The sequence below is a fragment of the Gopherus flavomarginatus genome, chromosome 4 (assembly GCF_025201925.1).
Source record: "Gopherus flavomarginatus isolate rGopFla2 chromosome 4, rGopFla2.mat.asm, whole genome shotgun sequence".
Classification (NCBI taxonomy): Eukaryota; Metazoa; Chordata; order Testudines; family Testudinidae; genus Gopherus; species Gopherus flavomarginatus.
The window spans coordinates 134,384,815-134,405,779 of record NC_066620.1 but is presented as its reverse complement, the minus strand read 5'-3'; the positions used below and the strand labels follow the sequence as shown (position 1 = coordinate 134,405,779).

The following is a 20,965-nucleotide window of genomic DNA, read 5'->3' as shown; positions in this document are numbered from 1 at the left end:
TCAGCTAGGATTAGATCACAGAAGGAGCTGGCACTGAGGCCTGTGCAGAGATCACACCAGAAACTATACTGAAGCTATCTGTTGGTCAGATGGCCTATAAAGACTGCTGATGTCTACTTTAGTTTACTTTTTCAGAGCACAGGTTATTAGTAAAGATATTTGATTCTGATCATCAAGTTATGCCTTTATGCAGTCTATATCGACATACTCTTGTCACCATTCTCCTCTTCATACCGCTATCATGCCCTCCTGTCTGTTTCATCCTCTTGTAGCACCTTGCCTTATATTAGTCTATAGCCTGAGAGTTTAGTCTGAATCCCTATCCTGATTGGGTGCTGCCGTAATATGTTATTTTGGCTGGTGATGCCAAAGAAAGTAGTTACAGGCTTCACTACAGAATGCTGGGAAAATTCAATGGTGCAACTCACATAATATTTGAACATTTGCACAGGGCAGCGTGAGAAGATATGATGCACTGTAAAATATATTACACAAAATTGTTTTATACTTTGAGCTACCTGGTTACAGTTGCTGGAAATATTCAAAATGACCAAGGGAAATTCACCATAAAAAGATGGGAAGGAAGTTATCCACAGATTCCAATTAGAAGTATGACTTTGCTGATCATACAGATCCCCTTTCCCAAGGAATTTTGTATTCTGGGCATGAAGCCTAATATACAGATTAGTAAAAGCACAAACAGGTTTGACACTGCCTAAGAAAATGCCAGTTCAAAAGCGGAAAAAGACTCAGTCATCACAAATTGGTTGACTCTGTACTTGCGCAACACGAACTATGAGGAATATCGGTCAAGATATTGAGAATACTGTCTGTCAAGTAACTTAAGCTAACAAATCCCTAACCAATAACAGAATATATGTCTAGACTGAACATTGGAAGCAATTATATTGAAAAGTTAAATGTAAAGCTTGTAACTTGTTAGGACCAGAATTCGGGCACCCAGACTTGTGCATGTCTCAGGCTATCACCGATGCCTCCACAACCTGAATCCCTTACACTGTCATTGGTGCCAACACTACCACAAAGTCTAAGCAGCAAGGCAGAATTCTGAATTTAGACCCTGGTAGATAGCTGGGAAGAAACTGTTTTCCCTGGTCATTTTTAAGTATATATTCTGTTAAGGATTTGAGACCTTAAACAGTTCATAGACCATTTCTGTTCCCCCTCTAAATACATAAAATACTGAAGTTGAAAACTTCACTTGCTGTATATACAAGTTCTGCACAACTGTATGCACCACACCTGCTTATGAGTGTTAACCTTACCCCTATTTGTTTTCACACACCTGCTGCAGCTCATCCTTAATGGGACTACTCACATGAGTCAAGTTAGCAGGTGCTTAAGCTTTCGCAGAATCAGGCATTGACTGTTAAGCTCTTTGGGTAGGGACTATCCATTATAAATGTGCTCTAGCACAACAGGGCCCTGACTTAGCCAAGGCCTCTTTTAGCCCAATATAAATAATGAGGGTAGAAGGGGGAAAACAAACAAACAAAAAACACGAGCTCTGAGAATATACACATTTTACTCCTGGTTAAATTCATAGTAACAGCAAGATTTTACCCTATCTAGCAATAGTTATCCAGACCTTAGTATAGACACGGTATGATTGTATGCCATTTACTTTAGATGTACTCAGTTTCCTAAACAAAGTTTAAAGATTTTGGAATTTGAGACCTTACTGGGACAGCCAGAGAGATCAGTGCTCAGTGCAAAAAAAAAAAACAAACACACAAACCAAAACTGATTGGTGGCAAAAGGCAGAAGCAGATTAAGATGATCCTTTGACAGAGTACCCCAGGCCAAGATACATGGGCAGTCAGGTGCCCATTACCAGGTGGTTGAGATCACTTGGGGGCAAGGGGAACACAGTGATTTAAAAGTGGCAGGATCAAAAAATCTAAGATTATAAACTCCCATTTATATACACACACCTGTAACATGATTATAAGATTATGGGCAAATGACTTCAAATTGCTTCTGAAACCACACAGAGGTACAACAGTCCCCTTGAAAGTATGCTCCAGTTCAAGTATATTATTGGGGAAAGTGCCGCTTCTCTCCAGCCGCTGGCTGTGCGACTGCCCTTGCTCCTCCTGAGTCCTCCGGCCCATGGAGAAGCAGGGGCAGCTGCGTAGCCAGTGGCGCTTCCCCCTTCAAAGCCAGTCGGAGCAAAGCGATGCTTTGAAAGGGAAAGCGCCACTTCTCTCTAGCTGCTGGCTGCACAGCTGCCCCTGCTCCTCCTGAGTCCTCTGGCCCATGCTTGCAGGGCCGCAGTCTGAAAGGGGCTTTAGAGCTGCAGGCCAGGGCCTTGCAGCCCCTGCATTCCAGGTAGCCCTGCCTGCCAGGGGAGGGGAGGAGGACAGCAGCTTCCCCGCTCCCTCCCTCCCTCCCAGAAAGTCCTAAGCACTGCCAAACAGCTGTTTGGCAGCAGGGGAAGCGCTGGGAGGGAGGAGGCAGTGGCAGCAAAGAGGAACTTGTGCAATGCTCCCTTGTAGTGTTGTTTTGAGTGACTTTACAATGGAGCATTGCACAACTTTAAACGAGTATGTTCCCTAACAGGGCAGCGACGTAATTTCGAAACGTTAAGTAGGAGGACGTTAAATGAGGAGTTGCTGTATATATTTTGTTTGTTTTTTAAAAAAAACTCAGAGCCTCAACATGAAATGGTTGCTTTGAAATCCCTGTTGTGCTGGAGGTTTCAGGGCTCTTGATCTGAAATAGAAATGCCAATTATAAACCTTGTTAAACAGGAGTAGCTTAACTGCTGCATTACGGGCCTATCGTGCCAAAAGAAATCCTGACAAAATAAAACAAATCACTGTTCATGTTCACTCCCACTCCTTGTCTCCACCAGCAGCAAGACCCTATATTTGTAAACCTGTAGTAATTAACTTGAGAGGACCCACAAAGGAAGATGTAAAAATAAATAAATAAATAAATAAAACAAAACACTTTATAATATAAAAAGGAGAAGGGGGTGCGGGAAGAGGACTATTTGTGTTTGCATTTCACTAGAATACTGAGGTGGGGGGAGAAGAGAGGGCACAAAGGGCAAAGAGGGGAAGGGACATGACTGGTAAGGTTTCCACACCCTGCCCCTTCAATTAAAGCTTAAAAACTAAGAAGTTTCCACATGTATATCAGTCATCCCAGAAGCCCTCCAATAGCAAATAGATCAACTTTTCCCAGTATCCCCTTTTTCCTCATGAAACAAGGGCCTGACTCAAAGCCCTTTGCAGCCAACAGAGTCATTCTACAGACTTCACCCAGACTCTAAGGAAGCCCACCCTCTTGGTCAGAGTAGAGCTAACCACAGTCATAAGTTATATAACAAAGTAGAATAACTGGCTGCAGGTCTAGAACAAAGCACTAACAATGAATGTCGACACTGTGAAGTTGCATTTATTATCTATTTACCTGCATTAGGTTTCTATAGTAACCATGTGCTTCAAACACAAGTCCATAATAGGTAAGTGTAGTAAACTGATAAATTTTATTTCTTGGGCTGTCCTGCCCCATCCTTTCCCCGCCACTCATTAAAAACAGCACTGGCGAAGCATCTCAGCACTGAAAATGGGACAATCAAGCGCAGTCAATTCTATACACAACAGGTTTATTCAATACAATATTTGTTCATTTTCACTGTATACAGGTTTTCTAATCCAATCATAGATAATGCTACCCAAGGATAAAAACATTTGTTTGCACCAAAACTACAAACAACTGGTACTTCAAAGAAAGATTTTTTTAATTGTATCTTATATACAGTCATAAAAGTGGCAAAAAACGGTTAAAAGTTACCAGCCAAATAAAGTTAGCTTTTTTCCCCCTGCATGTTTTATGCACCACCACACTTCCTTTAGGGACAGGAGGCTGTAAGCATTTATAGAAACATCAGAATATTAACAAGACCCAATGCATTTTATATGAAAGATACTGTACACTTAAAAATATGTAAAGAAAACTAGCATTACAAGGAAACAAAAAGGAAAAAAAGTGACATTTGAGAAGATGTAGGATATAAATTATTTCTAGAGCGTAAACTTTGCGGCTTCTTTAAAAACAATCACGAGTACTTTCATTTGGCTTAGCAGCCAGGAAAAAAATAAAACAAAAGCTGCTTTTTTTTTTTTTTTAAATAAAGTGCTTAACCACCATATCCAAGAGTAATGACTTTCAGACCTACTTAATATGAATTGTGCTCAAAAAGCCACTGCTTACGGTATGAAAGCTATTCTGTAACTCTGCACATACAAACTGGTTTTATCAGCATGAATGAAAGATTGCTTTGAACAGCCCTCAATCATATGATGCCTCTAATCAAAGGAATGCTATTAGGACAGCAGTTGAATAAGGCCCAGTAAGCTGAAATTTGAGCACAATAGATAGAGTCATTTAAAACAACGTCAATCTTCCCCTCTGTCCTAAGATAACCATGTGATAAGCAACATAAATATATTCTTCTAATATTGACACCTTATCTATAGCAGACCAAAGTGTCAAAAATATATTTCCTCAGACAAGAAATCCAACCTTATTTAGGCTTTCAACACAAAATCAACCATTCAAGGCGATTCATGTGATTAACAGAGGGAGATAATACTTCCTACTCACAAAATACCAGGAAGCAGTTGTATGGATATCAGCCAAATGCTAACACATCATGTTACTTAATACTGAGACACTATTAACTTGGTTTTCTTTTTAAATGACAGTATGCCTTAATTCTTTAAATAATAAATTATTGTTGTTTTAAAGTGCTTTAAGATTATTTTGCTCCCCTGCTGATGTTTGTTTGGGCAAGGGAAAAAAGTGACTAATTGGCTGTGGAGACAAAACAGTGAAACTAACTAAACACAAAAGTGCTGTCAAAAGACAAGGTAAAAGAAAGAAACAAACGGCTACCTTTTCAGTTGTATAATAATCATAGGCATAACATTTTCAAAAAAAGTGATTTCCCAGTTGATGTGTCCCTTTAGTCTTAAAGTTGTAAAATGAGATGGACTGAATATCAGAGTGAAGCCTCCAAACCTCATTACAACCACACCGAATTTTCTTCATTTTACTATAATAAAAAATTCAGAAAAATGTAGGCCTAGGATTTACCAGCCTGGATATCCTGTATTAACACATCTTTAGAATGGTGTCCTTTCTACAGTCCCATTAACTTTAGTAACAATGATGTGACCTTTTGCTTCAGCTCTACAACTTCCTACAGAGTTTGAGTTTATTTTAATCTACTAAAAATGGACCTCATTCTCAGTAAAATTTCTAGAAAGTATTGATTGCAAATTTGGATACAGAAAGTCAGAGATCCGGGCATAGCATATTCACTTTATGCCAGTTCTAGAGTTATAGAACATCAGTGCCCTACTCACTACTAAAATATCTTTTTCACATAAACCCATTTATATCTTAAACCAGAGGAAGTTCTACACCAAGCACAATTCAGCATCTCCAGTGACTTTTACCTCAGGTTACCATTTTAAAATATTCTCTCTCTCTCTGTCTCTCTCTATATATATAAATAAAAAGGAGATTAAACGAGTGAAATAAGGGACAAACACAAAGACACATCTGACTATACATACAGCTATGCATCATACCTAAAAATAAGCCTCTAACCATTTGAAAAGCAAAGTGTGCAAGTGCCCAAATACGTGCTAATATGGAACATTTTCTGAAATAATCATTGAAAACTACAGTATTTGGCTACTATTAATGTCTAGCACTGGCAGACCTGCTGTATTTGTTGCCAGAAATCTACCACTTTCCTTGCATCTCACTTTTTTTTTTAATAAAGACCACTAAAATGAACTAAGCAGCATGACTGTGTCTATCAAGAGATGCTACATAAGGAGGCTAATTTTTTTAATCTGTAGTACAAGTCTACCCAAATGTGGTAAGATGGCATTTTTACTTTGAAATGTTCTAATTCTGTTACTGAATTAAACCAAAACAAATTATATTAAGTTTTGCTAGTTCATAAGAACCACATCAGAAAGGTTATCAGGTCTCAGACTGTACTAATATGCCTGAAAATGAACACAACTGTCATACTAGATTTTTATGGAGTCAATATAGAAAACTAAATAAAGGAAAAAACATACAGGAAAGTTCATACTCTGTTGATGAAAGGTACAAAAACCTGCAGTAAAAGAATCAGAAAATAACCAGCTTCAGCACTAGTCTGGAAAGAACTAAATTTTTCTAATAAACCCTCACTGTGTCTCATAGCCCTGCCTTATCATGTTTGTTAATATACCCGTTTAGGAGTCAGACAGCATTTTTTTTTAACTTGTATAATGATACAGAGCAACACTAAACCATAATTAACTCCCCTTTTGTGCTGTCCCCTTCCACCACAATTGTACCCAATATATACCCAGTTGCAGTTTTCTGGTTTTGTTTTGCAGCTCAGCTGTATTTTTCTTGGATGTTCACAAGACTGGCATTTGATTGGATACGCTTGGCTAGAAGGAAAAGAAAAATCAAAATAAAGACTCCCAACATCAGTTTCCCACTCGCTCAGTTTAACTGAGCACGTACTATTGAACAGTGTTCCGTTAACATCACAGTTTTCCTTTTCAACAGAAACACATGACTAAGGACCTACTTTCCCCACCCCCTACAGCTCTTGAAGTGATAAAAGCAGACCCCAAGAGGACAAGTAGCCAATGCCAGCTCCCACTCACTGTTGCAGGCACAGTGGCAGAATTGCCTGATCCCATACCAAGTATGTTGATCAAGTAGAGTGACCAAGATGATTCCTTGTGCTCCCCCATTCTGTAAGTAAAGTTCTGACAAATTACTTACGCAGAATAAGTATACGTTTCTTCTGCTTTGAGTGAAGGAAGCTACTAAGGTAAAAAATGACTGGTAAAAAGAGAATGAATGAAGAAACTGCAATCACTGGGACCGTATCACTGCACGGGACGGAACAGTTGAAAGTTCTACTCCAAAGCCTTCGTGTAATGTTCATCTAAAAGGAAAAAGACCATGGTGAGCAACACATTCCTTGGCTTGTATTACTCTTTTACTGAACATTGCAAAGTTCAGTATTGCAAAACCCCCTAATTACCTTTAAACCATATCTACTTGAATAAGAGCCATTTAAAATATCTCCCCTCAAAAAAACAAAACAAAACAAAAAAAAAACAAAAAAACCAGACACCACAGGTAAAATCCTAGCCCTACTGAAATCAATGGCAAACCTCCCATTGACTTCCAAGGAGACAGGATTCCACCCAATATATTTATTAGAGCAGTGATTCCCACACTGTGATTCTTACAGCACTCACTGGTGGTTCATAGAAAGCTGGCCGATCACATGCTACAAACTTTCTTTCTTTCCAGTTGCTAAAAATCCCATTAAGAGACAGCTAAATACATTAAAAACTTTCCTAATATTCACTGGCCCAATAAGCAACTGCTGTAGTTCGGAAGCAACTAACTGGAAGCATTAACTAGACCTTAGCTGAGGAGTGTTAGATAGAAGCCAAAAATTAAAGGGAATTCCCAGCTCCCAAACCCCAGTTTGAGATAGGGAGTGGTATCGTCCCTTCATGAAAATCTCTAAACAAGAATAAAGTCCCAACTGCCCAAGCTGAAATATGTCAGGATATCAAGGTTAGCCCCCTTCCTCTTCAGGAGTGGCACAAGGTCTTTAATGATCCCCAGTGGTCAGGAACTCTATTTTACATCTCATCCAAATGAACAGCAGCATCATGGAGTACCCCAGGGGTCCTGGTTCAGTACCAACTCAGAGAGAAGAGTGCAACCTACTGGGTCACCAACACTGTTTCCTGAAACATTTAAATGTTCCTTAACTGTTTTATCTCCACATACTGACTGGAACCCAGCCTGACCCTCCTTAACTTGAGAAATGTGAGAAGTCACAGCACAAAGCAGTGGGTGCAGTGTGACACTAAGACACCAAAGAAACTGCTCATGAAAGCAGCTTCCACCGCTGAAAGGACAAGGGCGTTGCCAAGAGAAAACTGCTAAGGGACCACTGAAGATTGCTCTTCATATCCATCTACCCATTGGGTGTTAGCTCGGCAATTAGATCCAGAAGCAAATATGTACACTTACTGCATCTTCCACATCAATACACAAGTGTGTTCTGTGTTCTGATCCCTGTCCAGTCATTTTTTGCATTTTGTTATACAAGGCATTCAGATTGCTGTAAGTTCGACTGCAGTTTCTGCATACTTCTGTGTGGTTGCTTGGTCCAAGATTGATTGCTTGCCCCTAAAATAAGCACGTACTTAGATTTTTAAACAATACAAAATTAACTTTAAAAACCTAGAGCTGAACTTGAACCAAAATCTACAAGATTAACATCCTAAAATGTTAGACTGAAATTTTGGGATTTAGGCCCACTTTATAGAAATAAAAAAAGCTCTCAGTGAATTGAAAGTTGACCTTATTTTTCCCAAAAAAGATGCATTGTTAAACTGACTGTCTAGAATAAAAACAAAACAAAGATTGTTAATACCGAGTTTGCCTTGGAAACACAGGGGTGCTTCTCCCCCACAACTGGCTATTTTTCATTGGTCTATAAAAATATGCCACAGGTAGGAAGGAGGAGTGAATAAGTATTTTAATTTGGCCTAATTATTTTGAGCTTCAATAGCTACTGTTCCTGTCCCCCATTTACTACATAGATTGTAAATAATAGCAAGAATCCAGATCATATTTTAACACACAGTCCCTTAAAAACATTGGTGGGATTTTCAAAAGAGGCTAAGGGACTTGGGCACCCAAATACAACGTAACTGTAGATCTCAGCTTATGCTGACAGAATACAAGATCATCTCTCCTCCTACTAGAAGATGCACTGGAAGTTTGCTTAACTGTGAATTTCATTCTTTGTGGATTTCAGATGAAAAACACAGGAAAGTCACGTAGTTTTACTGTAGTAAGTTTCACCTCCCTGAAAGTTCTGATGACGTGAGTGGGTTGTGGGGGAAGATAATTATAAGATCTCCAGATTCTTCTGTATTTTTTAAGCCGAGTCACTGAGACACAATGACAGAACCCACAATAGCCAGAGTTTACAGAAGTGACCTGGATACTATCCACTTTAAAAACACCACATTTCATCCAGCACTCAAAAAGCAAACTCTTGTAAGATCAACTTCACAGGCTACCTCCAATTTCCCATTTCTGAATGAGGCAGTTGGGAAGCTAGTGAAGGATCATCACCAACTACACTCAACCTTTGTCAGCATCATAGAGCCTTCCCAGTTGGGTTTTACACCTATGGCTCAGCAATGGTCATGGTCACAATAGTAGATTATCTCCTCTTAGCCACAGAAAATGGGCAACCTCCACACATTTTTCTAGATCACTTCAGCCCTTGACCGTGTGGAGGGCTCACCACAGAGACCTAGAGATGTGCAGAGATGGCTGTGAGGAAGCACTGGGACCAATTCCACACAGCTTCACTTTCTCCCACATCCTATTCAATTATTTACAAGAAGCTTCTGGGAGAGACTATAAGACACCTTCACCTTAAATATCAGCAGAATGCAAATTACACCCAGCTGTTAGTCTCCTTTTCATCTACCATGAAAGCCCCTTTCTGTAGCTGTACTATTGGCAAATCAGGTCATCAACACCTGGATGAAAGGCAACTCTCCGAAGCTAAACCCAGGCAAGATAATGGTGAGGTTGGAGGGAATAAGGCAACATTTCCATGATTTAGCCAACTCCCTAAGATGACTCCATGGTGAAGATTGTACAGGAGCCTTCTAGTTATGGTCCTCCTCAATGTCTCAGCAATATTCAATACTCAAACAGCAACAGTTCTTAGGAAAACTGTCAGCTAGCCAGGAGATGATGCTCCATCCTAACAGATACAGACTTGACCACAGTAATCCTTGAAATGATGATCTCCATAGCCTGGAGTTTCATTCCTAGGTTATCTGCTGACCAGCACAGGTCAATGAGAGCACATCAATGCTGCAAACACCCCACTGGCTACCTAATAATTACTAGATTGGGTCTGTGGTCCAGGTCTTGCCTTTAAAGTGCTCCGTTGACCAGGCCCAAGCTCTTTCCCCTGGCCAAAACCTACTATAAAGGCTGCAAATCTCAGGAACCATCAACAGTGAGAATAATGGGAGACAGGTCTTTCTCAGCAGCTGTTCCTTCCACAACAGTTAAGCATGAGCACAGACTACACCTCCTCCAGACTGAAAATGCGAAATACATCTTTGGCACAGCTTCCCCACAAAAACAGCACATACCTCCACCTGTCTGAAGAGGGGCGAGGACAGAGCCAAAGTGAATCTTTACAACCTGCTTGGATTTATACAAAATTCTAAGACACTCAGAAATAACACAGGCAATGGTTATGCTCACGTACAACCAACTAGCCAACTAAAGAAGCACAAGTCTTATTTCCAGAACTCTGTGGATATGATCATGGCAATACATAGGTTAAAAAATGCCACAGAAACCACCACAGTGGGGGGCAAAAGCTGCCTGGTAAGCATAAAAGCAGGGAAAGCTAGCTCACCAGAAAGGGGGTCTGCAAAGCATATTGTAACCACAGATCCTCTTCTAGATCCATATGTTTATTCTGCACCAAGAACTTTAATTTGCATGTTATCGTTTGACAGTTTTTATTGATTAGCTGCTTAATGAAACAACTAATATTTTTGCATAATCTGATTTAGTTTTAGGATTAAATTAGCATAATTTACAAAACTTTGATGCATAATTCTTTGGATGCACTTTTTCTTGGGAGATAACTGCCACATTTATTTTACAAAGAGGAGTATTTAATTGCAAAAGTTTTAATTGTTTAATTGTAATGGATATGAGTCTTAACAAGCATTTTCAGGTAGCTGGCCCTTTTGGACTAATCTACAATAGAACCAAATAATGATTCAAGGAGCCACATGGCTAAGTCACGTAGTGACAACTCCAGAAGGAACTAGGAAAAGTGACTTACTGTATCCAGAGACTACGTGACTCTTACTTTATAATCATCAGCTATTGTGAATCCAGAAATCCCAATATGAAATGGCACTGTAATTGCATATAAGACAAAGTCAAGGTGAGCATCAATTAAAATGCATTTTGTGCTCTCAATTGTGAACATCTGCATTTTATAGATAATTGTTCTAACTGCCTAAACTGCTTAAGAATTTGCCAATTGCAGTTGCTCAATATGTATCCATGGCAGTTTGTTCTGTGAAAATAAGAGATTTTACTATACAAGAAGGCAGCTCAGTGCCACCCTCAGATACACAGCAAAAATACCTGGAAGTTATGTTCGAAGCACGTCAGTGTTGTATTGAATAAGTTCAGGAACTCTATTGTACTATTTGATAGCCCTTCACTGTTGTTCTTCAAACAATCTGTCAAAAAGAAAAAAAACAAAACATGAATCAAGATATCCTGATTTCTAACCTATGTCTAGAGCCAACAAGTCCCTTGGTGGCCCTAAAGTTTTACAGCAAGAGCTCTCAATTATAAAAACAATCCAGTCAGATTTGCCTTTCCTATTTGGTTGTTGTTATGCAGATGTCTCAGATTTGCTGTCCTAACTCACTCATGCTTCTCTCTTCATTTAGGATATATTTCAGTATTAATTGGCCATAATTAACTGAAAGATGAAGACCGTTATCAAGACCATTTTGAAGAAAGCCCAGAGAGAGCTCAAATCCTTTCAGATAACACAAGATGCTGCTTTTAGTGTGCACTGTTTGAAAATATAAGTGTAAGATATGTAGCTGTCCGCTGTTTCAGCTAGGAAATAGAAGGAATCTTTATGCTTATGAAAAAATGGAAATACTTTTGAAAAATGCACTAAGCAGTCACAAAACATACACCAATTTTTTCAGGAAGTGGAAGCCAATTTTACCGGCCTTGCAGAGCGCTCCTAAAACATTCCTTGTCAGATACTGCTCCAGTCCCTGGAGGTATTTCTTTCCTTCCATCTACTCCACTTTTTCTACTGACCCATTAGACCGTTGGAAACGGGGACTGCTAGTTTTACGTAGAATTCCATTAAAAGGGGCACTATGAAAGTTGGCAGACTCCAAACGTGACCTTCCCTAAAGGATGGAAGTGAGGGAACATCTTAAGCATTAGGGGATAGAGTCTGCGCTCCCCTCCTGAAAGATGCAGCACAGAAGGCAGAGCCTGAGAATGAGAGGACAGTTGGAGGTTGTTTACCTCTTCTTCACACACTTTGGGTTCTGGCTAGCTCCAGAGGCTAGTAGTTCCCAACATAAGTTACTGGTTGCCACCAATCTCCCTGGAACTATTTATGGACTCTGTAGCAGCCTAAAATCCTTTGCAGCACTCAGCTCTACATTGCCACCCCTCCAACCCCTGGCACACTCCCATGCAGGGGTACTGGAACAATTTGTATAGTGGGGGTGCTCAGAGTCACTGAACCAAACTGTAAACCCTGTATATGATGGAAACCATTTCAGGCCAGGGTCCAGCACCCCCCACACCCATAGTTCCAGCAACTATGCTCCCCTGGTAGGGGTACAGCTCCTTTGCCAGGGGAATTTTTCCTGTTTCCTGTGGTGGCATTTAAGGGCCATAAAGGAGCCACATGCAATATGTTAGAGCCAGAATAAGAGGCAGAACCAGCCCACAGAATTTCAGAGCCAGAGTCTGATCACTAGTAGCCACTCAGTGTGATGTGGGGTGAGTACAATGCTATTTAACATGAGTAAGGGTATCAGAATCTGAATCTCGCTTTTTAATAAACAGTTCAAGTTATATTTTCTACTTAAGTAGGAAAACGAGGGCATGGGAAAAATAAGAGATCTACAAATACAGCAGAGCTGTAGCAGATCTCCAGCATGGTTTGTTCAGACAAAGTAAAACGGGTGGTAAGTAAAGAAGCTCTGATTTTGGAGGGGTAAATGTTTTTAGCACAAGGTGAATATTTGTATGGTGATTCTAGTGTGTTTAGAAAAGCAAGGGGAAAAAACGACACTGATTTTTTTAACCTGTCAGCTTTGAACAGTGTCCCCTGTACAATAAATTATCCAGGATGTATCAATAAAGAGCTCTTTGTTTCTGTCAGTTTAAATAACTTAATCTTATCAATGCTGTTCAGTTCTGATCAATTGAGAAATTTTAAAGGCAAGGCTAAATCTGTCATCTGAATCATAACGGTAGCATGAAAAGGACAGAACAAATCACATACTTGCACAGTTGGCCTTCTCCCAAGTACTGTTAAAGAACTGTGAAAGGATCACAACTAGCTGTACCCTATCGGACATCAAGAGGCTTTTTGCACAGTTGCTCTCAGAAGAATTCTGGAAGAAAAAACCCCACAGCATTATAAATTCATATGGAAACAACTCTGAAACTATTTCAGATAACTGGTGACAGAGTTCAAGTCTGCCATTTTAAGCATGTCAGTTTCACCCATCGGGAGTAGTGTAGCCAGTTTTACATCCCTTGTCAGAATTGTGAGAATTTCAGAGACTAGAAAGGCCGAGAACTAGTCCAACATGGCTCCCAAGCTTTGGTCTCTGGAGAGCTAACTGGACATAAGACTCTGGCTCCTGCTTCCCAGCTGCTAAGTTGATTTAGATACTGTCATAAAGTTGTTGTTTATGAGAAGCAATTGTTGCAGTTGACAGACATGTTAAGTGGCCATGAATGGCATGGGATATGAAACACAAGAGTCTCTATTAAAATGTGGTGTTCCCTACAAAAAGTTTCGGAGAGATCCATTTCCCTATTTATTCTATTTTTTCCCTGTTAAAATGGAAGATTTGTTAAAAGATTAAGGATCATCAAATCTTCCACGTTAGGACTCACACCACAGGAATTTCCATTACTGCTACTTCTGGTAATTTCTACAGGAAAATGTCATATGGACACACTCACATCTACTAGGCCAATGACTCAACTTTTCTAGACTACTGTACCCCTTTCAGGAGCCTGATTTGTCTTGCGTACCTCAAGTTTCACCTCCCTTAAAAGCTACTTGCTTACAAAATCCGACATATAAAAATACAAGTGTGTCAGCATACTAGTACTGAAAAATTGCTTACTTTCTCATTTTTGCCATATAATTAAAAATAAAACAAATTGGAATATAAATATTGTACTGACATGTCAGTGTATAGTATATAGAGCAGTATAAACAAGTCATTGTCTCTATGAAATTTTAGTTTGTACTGACTTCGCTGGCGCTTCTTATGTAGCTTGTTGTAAAACTAGGCAAATATCTAGATGAGTTCATGTACCCCAGCAGAACTCCATGTATTCTCAGAGATGTGTACGCCCCTGGTTGAGAACTACCGTTCTAGGTTATGGACAAAAGCAGAAAAGACCTAGCAAATGCTGAAAAAACAAACACAGCAGGGGCCTATCACCTTCCAGGAGGGCTCCTTAAAAGTAACTTCCAAATCCATGGGAGACTTAACTTTGGGGAAAAGGTTTAAATCACTGATACTAACAAAAACTAAGTTACCTAGATTCACAGAATGAAACTGGGCTGCTTTTTCCCCTGACTTCCCACATCAGTTGATGACAACTGGTGGAAGGGATGACTTAAAGTTCTAAACATCAAGTTTAAAATATTTTGACTCACTGCAGCCACTGGTTCAAATCTCAGCAGGGCCACCTCACTCCTTTAATCCTTCTTAAAGAGAGAAACTGAGTACCATGCAGTTTGTTACATTTAGATCTTTCAGATGACATTCAATTAGCCTCAAATAATCTGCAGATACATAAAAACATGGTCCTAGCTGGTATACCTGTACTGTCAAAGTTAGGGCTTATCCGGCTGGCACCCCACCTTTACCCAGAAGAGTTGTGCAGCTGGTTGACTGACTAATGGCTAGGGAACAGTAACCTAGTGGAGTTGTATGTATATAATCTGTAAGGCATTTGAGGCCCTCCACAATGAGCATTCCCATATAAAAGTGACAGTATTGGTCACTAGATTTCCCACCTTTAAGCTCTGCATTTACAGAGATGGGAGTAAAATGTGTATAAGCTGATACACTATAGGAGTTAAAGAATGCTTTGCAAGATGCAGGACTATTAACATCCTTTGGTTATGAACAATTTCCAGCTTTAAGAAACAAGACAAACATTAGTAAGATGTGGAATGCAACTGGAAGAACTGGCCTAAATTACATCAACACCATGGATGGTGTGCAGCCATTATTGACAAGTCAGGTTTGCTACTGGATATTTTTCCATTGGCAAGCAAGACCTTTTGCTTCAGATGCAGACCATGCTACATGCCTTTGCACCCTGAGATAACACTACTGCACTTTACTTGGGCTACACCACAAGAGGACTACTTGATAAGCTAAAGCTGCCATGTTGTGGATTGGCTTTACAGTGCTCCTCCAAGCTGCAGTTGCATATGCACTTCTAGGTGGAATTAATTCTAGGCGTAGGTAATGACTTTCAGAGCAAAAAAGTGGTTTGAGTCCAGGGTACCTGAGAGACACTGCTTTGCTCATGCCATACTGCCACAAGTAGCATCATTCAGAGCCCAGATCCACTACCTTCCAAACATACTGCAACACTCATCTTTTTCCTTGGCCTTTTGTAAGGGGAAGACCGGAGTCTGGTGGAATTATGGAGTTTAGGAGCTAGATCAGATTGTAAATTTTAAGTATGCTAAGGGAAAGGAAGGGCACATACTATCTCTTGTACAAAATCAAAATAAGAGAAGCTTTAATACACAGCCTAATACTGAAAGCAATAGTATTTGCAGTCAGGAAAGACACAAACAAGCAATACCAACCCCACAATATGGCGCACAGAGAAGAAACAGGCATCTCCCTTCAGGCACAAGAACTCAGTCCAACATAGGAGGAGAGCAATGGGCAAAAAGCTTAGAAGAGCAAAACACTTTAAGCAGCAATTACTCATCTCTAAGAAAGCTTCTTGGCATTTGTGAGAAGCCAATGGCCCAGCTAGTTACGAATCTCTAAATTCTAGAACACCCTGATTTTTAAGGATCAAATATTTTTTAAATATGTGATAGGGCAAATAAGAAGTGGATGTTGTTTTGCTATTTTATTGTGTGCATGTGGCCTGAAGTCATTAATCATATACCGCAGACTGGGCATTTCCAGAGAACAGTCTATATCAATGAGTAATCAGACAGTACAAGTTAGTGCTCCAAATGCTATTTCCCTGCATAGCATACAAGTCTGATAACACTAAAAGGTCTGTGCCTCCATTTTACTCAACACCCCTAGTTCCTCTTTTCAGCCACACAGGATTCCATTAATAAGTCTGCCAGGAACACTCACTCCAATGGGAGGGAGCATCCATTGGACACCTCTTCTGCTGGGGAATCATTTGCAAAGGGATACCCAGGAGGACCCTTTACCCTCCCTCCATTACTTCCACGATCTTAGCTTTCCATGTAAGTCTGTTATGTTTCCCAGCTTCCCCATCCACCCACCCCACGTGCAGTCCTTAGCCAGCGCCAGACACAAACAGCATCTCTGGGGGTAAGGCAAGGGAGCCAGCTACTCTCCCAGCTGGCTTAAGGAAGAAGGCAAGGGACTGCTCCCACCCTGCCTCTCTCCAACATCTTGGGGGAGACCACCTCCAGCTAGGGCTTGGCTAAGCCGTACCCCAGCGAAGCTTGTGGGTGAGAGGATCCCCCCACACACACACACACACGAAGGCCGCTCCTGGGAGATCCCTTCCCCGCACGCACCCCCACGGCCCGGGTGATGTTCTTCAGCTGCTCCGTGACGCTCTGGAAGTGGCGGTAGCAGCTCTGGCAGAGGCGCACGGGCCGGGCGCTCCGCACCAGGCAGCCGGTGAGCCTCACGCTGCTGCTGGCGAAGCCCACCAGGAGCTCCCGGCACTCGGGTTGCAGCTCCCCGGGGAGCCCCATCCCCAGCAGGGCCAGCGACAGGTCCTCGGCCTCCTCCAGCAGCTCCAGGGACAGCAGCCGGCGCCCGCCCCCGAGCGCCCACCCCTCCGGGCCGCTCTGCGGCGGGGGGCGGCGGCCGGACCCTAGGTCCTGCCCCGCGCTCAGGGCCAGCAGCAAGCCGGGCAGCAGCACCAGGCGCGCGGCCAGGCCCATAGCAGCCAGTAGCCGCGGCTCCTGGGAGCGATTAAGCGAACCAGGGTCACGTGGAGCCCGGCGAGATGTCAGCGTTCGGAGCTGGGTCAGGCGCGCCGCCTTATTGGCTGGTGGGGGTTCGACTCGGGGTGGAAGGGCGGGGCTGGCGGGCAAGGGGTGTGGCCTGGCAGGGTGGGACGCGCTGTGTTCCGGCTTGCGCCGGGCGGGCGATTATTCTGGGTGGTGGAGAAGCGCGCAGGGCTTGCTGGCCTGGAGAGCGGGGCCAGCGCAGAGGAAAAGGGGCTCTAGGGAAAGGTGCCTGACATCAAGTTGAGAACACACACACACCTGCTGCTAGGCCTGGCGCTCTGCCCCAGCAGATAATTATCACAGCCCTCTGGCCTATTTCACAACGAATGTGACTCTTGCTTCTTCAGCAGGGCCCCGGGAGGGCGGGGGGCGGCTGGGACAGTTTGCTCCAGGCCCCCATGAGAGTTTTTCGGGGGCCCCTGGAGCTTCACTTGCTCTGGGGGCTCCGGAAAACTCTCGCAGAGCCCGGGCCCCCGGAGCTTCTTCCGCTCCAGATCTTCGGCTGCAATTCGGCAGCGAGGGGTCCTTCTGCCCTGGAACCCGCTGCTGAAGTGCCAGGTCCCTGCTGCTGAAGACCCTAGGCCCTCTGAATCCTCTGGGTGGCTCTGTTCTTCAGCATAACTTTCCATCAGTAAGTGCTACATATCAGCCAGTCAAACTTTCCCCTCTAGGACAGGCAGGAAGAAAGAGAGAGATTGTCATTTCTCTTTTTATTAAAGCATAGGTGGGAGGCACTCACCTACCATGTTGGTGCTAGGGACCAGATTAAAACACACAGGCCTTGGCCACATTAGCATTTTGCTGTTATTCCTGTAATCAATGGCCAGCCACTGATGTAGCTAAAACATTTAAAAGCCATGTCTACACTACAAACTTTGGTCCACACAGGTTATGGCAGCATAAAGCTGCGAAAGTTAGTATATCGCTCGTGCACGTGCATACTTTGCAGCTTGCACATGCCACTGTGCTGCACACTGCTTTTTGGCAAATTTTCACAATGCGTGCATTGTGGGCTAGAAACAAGTTGTGCAAGGGTGACTGGGAGCAAGTGATCACATGCCCATCATACACCTTTCTCCATTGCATAATGCCATCCATATGCTATAATTTTCATGGTTTTTTTTAAATCACACAAACCCACATGGCACTTGTCGCTACCCACCATCTCCCACAGAAGCATGGAGCCTGCACAGCTCTCACTATTGTCATAAATATTGCAAACACAAGATGAACTATCCTCCAGCATTTGCAGAGCGACAGGAAGAAACACAACAATGGAGGACCTGATGATTTCTTCTAAGGCAGTGATCCCCAAACTTTTTGTGGCCAGTAGCACATTCATGTTTTCAGAAGAATGTGGTGGGCATCAACAATTTTTCAAGGCTTATTTTGTATTTCTACATTAAATAATACGTAAAACAATTTAATGTTACATAATATACGAATCCATAAGATAAAAAGGATAATTTTACATGTAAAAAGTATTAATTAAATTATTCGGCAATTACCCTTTCACCTTACCATATGAATTTGCTCTTTTTTATCTACCTGTAAGAAAAATTAAGGAGTTTTTACAAAATGAATATCACAAACAGTTTTCATCTTATTTATTTTAAAAAAGTAAAACGTTGAACTGCTGGTCCAAATATATTTATTATTCTTACTTTAACATAAAATGAAGCCTGCAGCCCCGGAATTCTCTGTCCCCGACAAGCGCGGGGCTGCGGCTTCTCTCCACCTTAGACCGCGGCCCTGCACCTACCAGGGACTGAGAACACCAGTGCCCACAGCTGCAGCCCCAGTGTTCTCTGTCCCCAGCAGGGGCGAGGCCGTGGCTTCTCTCCAGCTTTGAAGCCAGAGAGAAGCCGTGGCCTGATGCCTGCTAGGGACAGAGAACACCAGCGCCTGCAGCCTGCAGCCATGGAGAAGCCAGAGAGAAGCTGTAGCCCTGTGCCTGCCAGGGACAGAGAACGCCGGGGCCCGCAGCCTGCAGCCCCGGAGTACTCTGTCCCCAGCAGGCGCGGGGCCCTGGCTTCTGTCCCCTCCTGGGCACTAGGCGGGTCTTGTGCCTGCTGGGGACAGAGACCATCGGCGCCTGCAGCCCCCAGCCCCGGAGTTCTCTGTCCCTGGCAGGCACGGGGCCGCAGCTTCTCTCCGGCGTAAGCCGTGGTCCTGCGCCTGCTGGGGACCGAGAACACCGGCACCCACACCCTGCAGCCCCAGAGTTCTCAGTGCCCGGCAGGGGCAGGGCCGTGGCTTCTCTCCAGCTTCGAAGACAGAGAGAAGCCGTGGCCCCATGCCTGCCAGGGACTGAGAACACCAGCGCCCACAGCCTGCGGGCCTGAGTTCTCTGTCCCCGGCAGGCGCAGGGCCACAGCTTCTCTCTCCTGCTGGGCACTAGGTGGGTGCACATTAATGCCCCGGCGGGCACCATGGTGCCCATGGCCACTGTGTTGGGGACCACTGTTCTAAGGGTATATCTACGCTACAAAATTAGGGTGATTTTATAGAAGTAAAATTTTAGAATCCATTTTATACAGTCAATTGTGTATGTCCCCAGTAAGTGCATTAAGTCGGCGGAGTGCATCCTCAGTACCGAGGCTAGCGTCAACTTATAGAGCGGTGCACTGTGAGCAGCTATCCCACAGTTCCCGCAGTCTCCGCTGCCCATTGGAATTCTGGGTTAAGCTCCCAATGTCTGATGGGGCAAAAACATTGTCGCGGGTGGTTTTAGGTACATGTTGTCAGTCACCCCTCCCTCTCTAATATCTTTCTCTGATATGGCTGCTGGCCTAGTGGATGAAGCAAAGCAGTAGACATGATATATCTTGATTTTATTAAGGCTTTTAACACAGGCTCAGATGGCAGTCTCATAAGCCAACTAGGAAAATATGGCCTAGAAGAAATTACTACAACTAGCTGAAAAGCCATACTGAAAGTGTAGTTATTAATGGTTTGCTGTCAAACTGGGAGGACATATTTAGTGGGTAGCACAGGGGTCATTTCTGCATCCAGTACCATTCCATATTTTCATTAATGACTTAGATAATGGAGTGGAGAGTACGCTTATAAAATTTGCAGATGACACCAAACAGAGAGATTATAATCACTTCGGAGGACAGGGTTAGAATTCAGAATGATCATGACAAATTGGAGAATTGGTCTGAAATCAACATTCAATACAGACAAGTGCAAAGTACTTCACCTAGGAAGGAAAAATGAAGTACACAGCTACAAAAGAGGAATAACTGGCTAAGTGGTAGTACTGCTGAAAAGGATGTTGGGGTTATAGTGGGTCACAAGTAGAATATGAGTCAACAGTGTGATGCAGTTGCAAAAAAAGCTAATATTCTGGGGTGTATTAACAGGAGTGTCATATGTAAGACACAGGAGATAATTGTCTCAGTTTACTCAGCGCTGGTGAGGTCTTAGCTGGAGTACTGTGTCCAGGTCTGAGTGTCACACTTTAGGAAAGATGTGAACAAATTGGCTAGTATCCAGAGTGAGCAACAAAAATGATAAAAAGGTTTAGAAACCCTGACCTATGAAAAAAGGTTTAAAAAACTGGGCATCTTTAGTCTTGAGACAATGAAGACCGTTATCAGGGTCCTCAGTCTTGAATATGTTAAGAAGATGGTGATCAATTTTTTCCACATCCGCTGAAGGTAGGACAAGAAGTAATGGGGTTATTCTGCAGCAATGGAGGTTTAGGTTAGCTAGTAGGAAAAACTTGGTTACTGTCAGGGTATTTAAGCTCTGGAATAGGCTTCTAAGGGAAGCTGTGGAATTCCCATTACTGCAGGT

At 42.7% G+C, this 20,965-nt stretch overlaps 1 protein-coding gene across 1 annotated transcript; it reads right to left on the bottom strand.

The window, feature by feature from the left end:
* Positions 1-5,668: 5,668 nt before the first annotated feature.
* Positions 5,669-17,107, bottom strand: OSTM1 (osteoclastogenesis associated transmembrane protein 1). The gene is made up of 6 exons (XM_050951432.1): positions 16,718-17,107; positions 13,214-13,325; positions 11,302-11,399; positions 8,119-8,277; positions 6,841-7,006; positions 5,669-6,497 (listed from the first exon to the last, which is right to left on the bottom strand). Exons 1-6 carry the CDS (start codon positions 17,090-17,092, stop codon positions 6,442-6,444), a joined length of 966 nt encoding a protein of 321 aa, XP_050807389.1. The 5' UTR covers positions 17,093-17,107; the 3' UTR covers positions 5,669-6,441.
* Positions 17,108-20,965: the final 3,858 nt, after the last annotated feature.

Excerpts from the sequence above, each read along its gene's own strand:
- OSTM1 (XM_050951432.1), bottom strand. The coding sequence starts at position 17,092 with ATGGGCCTGGCCGCGCGCCTGGTGCTGCTGCCCGGCTTGCTGCTGGCC. Across the intron at positions 11,400-13,213 it reads GGAGAAGGCCAACTGTGCAA|ATTGTTTGAAGAACAACAGT; the intron begins GTATGTGATTTG and ends TCTTTTTGACAG. Across the intron at positions 8,278-11,301 it reads GCTTCGAACATAACTTCCAG|GGGCAAGCAATCAATCTTGG; the intron begins GTATTTTTGCTG and ends TGCTTATTTTAG.